The sequence below is a fragment of the Notamacropus eugenii genome, chromosome 2 (genome assembly GCF_028372415.1).
Source record: "Notamacropus eugenii isolate mMacEug1 chromosome 2, mMacEug1.pri_v2, whole genome shotgun sequence".
NCBI classification, from domain to species: domain Eukaryota; kingdom Metazoa; phylum Chordata; class Mammalia; order Diprotodontia; family Macropodidae; genus Notamacropus; species Notamacropus eugenii.
Genome location: NC_092873.1, coordinates 74,316,434 through 74,319,837, shown reverse-complemented (window position 1 = coordinate 74,319,837; position 3,404 = coordinate 74,316,434). Strand labels below are relative to the sequence as shown.

Below are 3,404 nucleotides of genomic sequence, written 5' to 3'. Positions count from 1 at the left end.
CTCTTTGTAGCAATATATCTTCAGTATCGTGCATTCTGAAGGGAATTTCTCTTCTTTAGAAGAAGGCCATGTTTCTGACAGCAAATACTCTCCTTCACTCTACAGCCGAAGATTTGGGACACAGAGTAATTGACATGCATAAATTCACAACTGGTCTTTTTAGAAACTCAGCCTTGACATATTTTCAGCAATGCACTTACAGGGTATGTGACTAATATACTCACAGAAAACCTATACTAGGTAGCATCAAATGATTACTGCATGTTGGTTTACACAAACGGCCCATTTCAAATGTTAGACTTATCTTGAGAATGATTACAAAATAAATTAACATTCTCTTAGATTGTAGGAGAGCACAAACCCTGTATGGTAACAGTTCTAATAAGTTATTTGTTTTATTTATTGGTTTAACAAACCAAGACATTACAAATCATCAGTTAATCCGTATTAGTGAACAAAGAAAATTGTTAATTCAACGTGTAAGTAGAAAGAGTTAAAGCACACTACACTACAATAAATCTCTAATTTACCAAGGAAAAAAAAATACCTGAAAAACCAAACCAAAGCCAGAGTGAGGACCTCAGAAACCCAGAGAAACAGCAGCAAGCAGCAAGCAGCACAGGTGCTAACCAGCATCATACCCACAGCTAATATTGTACCTTTAGACTTCAGAGAGAATCCTGAAGATTGCACACTCTGAGATGAATTGAGCAAAATCAATTTTTGATAAATTTATATTGGTCCCATTCACCTTTTAGGTATTTAATAACTATTTCTTTAATACACATTAATGCAACAGTTCTTTAATAGAACATTGGACCAAGTCTCAAATAAACAACGTCTCAGAGCCTTTTAATCATTTGTTCAAGATAACCTAGTTAACAAGTTGTGAGTAGAGAAGCTAAATCCTTATATTCTGACTTAAATATCAAGGATTTTTGTACTAAACCTGGAGAGGAAATTAATTTGGAAGAACAGAGGAGGGAGGGAGGGAAATGCCTGTTTACCACAGAGCTACAAGATATAAAATGAAAAAAAGTGGAATATTTTTTAAAGCACTCTACTTCTGAAAATTAAAAAAAAACACCTTTGACCATAATATTTTCTTCAAAGCTGCTGTAATATCTTTATTCCTGACACTATAGATGAGAGGGTTTATAACAGGTGTTAGGATAGTATAGAAGAAAGACACCATCATATCCTTCTCAGCAGTATGATAAGAAGGAGGGAGCATGTAGTTATAGACAGCAGCTCCAAAAAAGAGAACAACAGCAGTTATATGGGAGGAACATGTCACAAATGCTTTCCTATGACCCATTGCTGAATTCATCCTATAAACTGTGAGGAGAATAAGCGAGTAAGAACTTAAAATTACTATGACAGGGATGAGGAGCATAAGGACGCAGCACAGGTACATGACAATCTCATAGAGTGATGTGTCTGAACAGGAGAGTTTCAACAAGGCAAGGACTTCACAGAAGAAGTGTTGGATCTCTCTGGACTTACAAAATGGGAAGTTCATGGTGATAGGGGTCAGAGTGAAACCATCAACGGAGCCCAAGAACCAACAGACAATTGCAAGAAGCATGCAAACTCTGTGATTCATGAGGATGGGGTAGCGGAGAGGGTGACAAATGGCCATATACCTGTCATAGGACATGGCTGCCAAAAGAAACAGCTCTGATCCCATAAGTGTTAGGTGGAGGAACATTTGGATTCCACAGCTTGGGGCTGAGATATTATGAATCCCAATCACCTGATCCAGCAGCATCTTGGGCACAGTAACAGAGATATACATCATGTCCATGAGGGAAAGCTGACTGATGAAGAAGTACATGGGAGTGTGGAGGTGGGGATCACTTTGAATCAAAAGAACCAAAGTGGCATTTCCAGTCAGCGCTACTATGAAAATGATGACTATCATTGAGTAGAATAGAGTAGGAGATTTGCTTTGGCTAAAGAGCCCTAACAAGATGAAATCAGTTCCAAAACTTTGATTCTCCGACAACATTCTTTGCTTCACATCATCACACCTAGAGAAGATTAAAAACACAGAAGGATTTTACATTCTGTCCCTTATACATAAACGATAGATTGTTTACTAGTGAAGAAAAGATAAATGTTATAAATTGTTCTAACAAGAGCAGATATTTTTCCTAACAGGAGAGATTCTCATCAATCTATGACACAGATGGTCTGACTTGAAACTAAAGATAGATCTATTTTATAAAAAATTGTCTTCAGTTATTTTAAAACCCTGAGATTCTGCCTAATTATTTTTATATAGTGTTCAAGATGAGCTCTAACTTAAGATAAATATAATAGAAAACTTTATACTAACAATGATTTTCCTTTTGGTTTTGTCACATGAACATCTCAAATTCAATATGCCTTAAATGGAGCTCATTTATGCTTCTCTTTTCAAAGCTTCCCTATTAATGTTAAAGGCATTACAATAATTTCAGTCACTCAATCTCACAACTTTGGTGTTGTCCTGAACTCTTCATTCTCTATTCCCCCATCTTTTTAGCACAATGCCAAATCTTATACTTTATTCTTTCTTAACGTCTCTTATATACGACCCTTTCTATCACTCAATATCTTAGTTGAAACCCTTGTCATTTCCTGTTGCAGATGTTCACCTAAACTACTGCAATACCCTCAAATTGGTCCTCCTGCCATAAGTCTTTCCCCACTATAATTTAACTTCCACTCAATAGACAAAGAGATTACCTAATGTTTAGGTCTTACCAATTAAGCCCCTACTCTGTAAACTGCAGTGTCTTCCTGTTTCCTGCATGACAAAATAAAAACAAAAAAAACCCACTTTAGTATCTAAACCTCTTCATAACCTACCACTTGTCTACACTTTACCTCCCTTGATTCAGCTACAATCTCCTAAATGCTATTCTCCACCCACAATATTCCATCTCCCTTCTCCTTGTCTTTACATTGACTATTCCCCATGCTTGAAATAAATAATATCTTTCCTAACTTCCTACCTCTTAGTTTCTCTGACTTCCTTCAAGACTCAGCGTTCCCCAGATCCCCCCAGTTGCTACTGCCTTCTGCCCTCCCTTCTTTAATCAGTTTCTTGGTGAGGAGTAGTATATTATGGAGAGAGTTTTTATAAGGATCTGCTCATGTTGAGAGCAATTCATTACATATATGTGTGGTCAAAATAAAAATTCTGGGGAAAAATCAACTCCATAATCCTAGGGGAATATCTACAGAAGAAAGCAAAGAAGCATTTATTAAGCACTTACTAAGTGTCAGGCACTATGCTAATCACTTTATAAAATGATATGAGATGCAAATATTTTGTTTGATCATCACAACAGTCTTAGGATGCAGGTTCTATTATTATCTCTACTTAACAGCTGAGGAAATTGAGGCAGGCAGTG

General features: G+C 36.6%; 1 protein-coding gene across 1 annotated transcript; it reads right to left on the bottom strand.

Annotated features, from left to right (window-relative positions):
• Positions 1-1,060: 1,060 nt before the first annotated feature.
• LOC140523549 (olfactory receptor 2T29-like) lies at positions 1,061-2,017 on the bottom strand. The gene has a single exon (XM_072638369.1). It carries the CDS (start codon positions 2,009-2,011, stop codon positions 1,061-1,063), a length of 951 nt encoding a protein of 316 aa, XP_072494470.1. The 5' UTR covers positions 2,012-2,017.
• Between the last annotated feature and the right edge of the window lie 1,387 nt (positions 2,018-3,404).

What these genes read in the sequence shown, in the direction of transcription:
- LOC140523549 (XM_072638369.1), bottom strand. Translation starts at nt 2,011, where the DNA reads ATGTTGTCGGAGAATCAAAGTTTTGGAACTGATTTCATCTTGTTAGGG.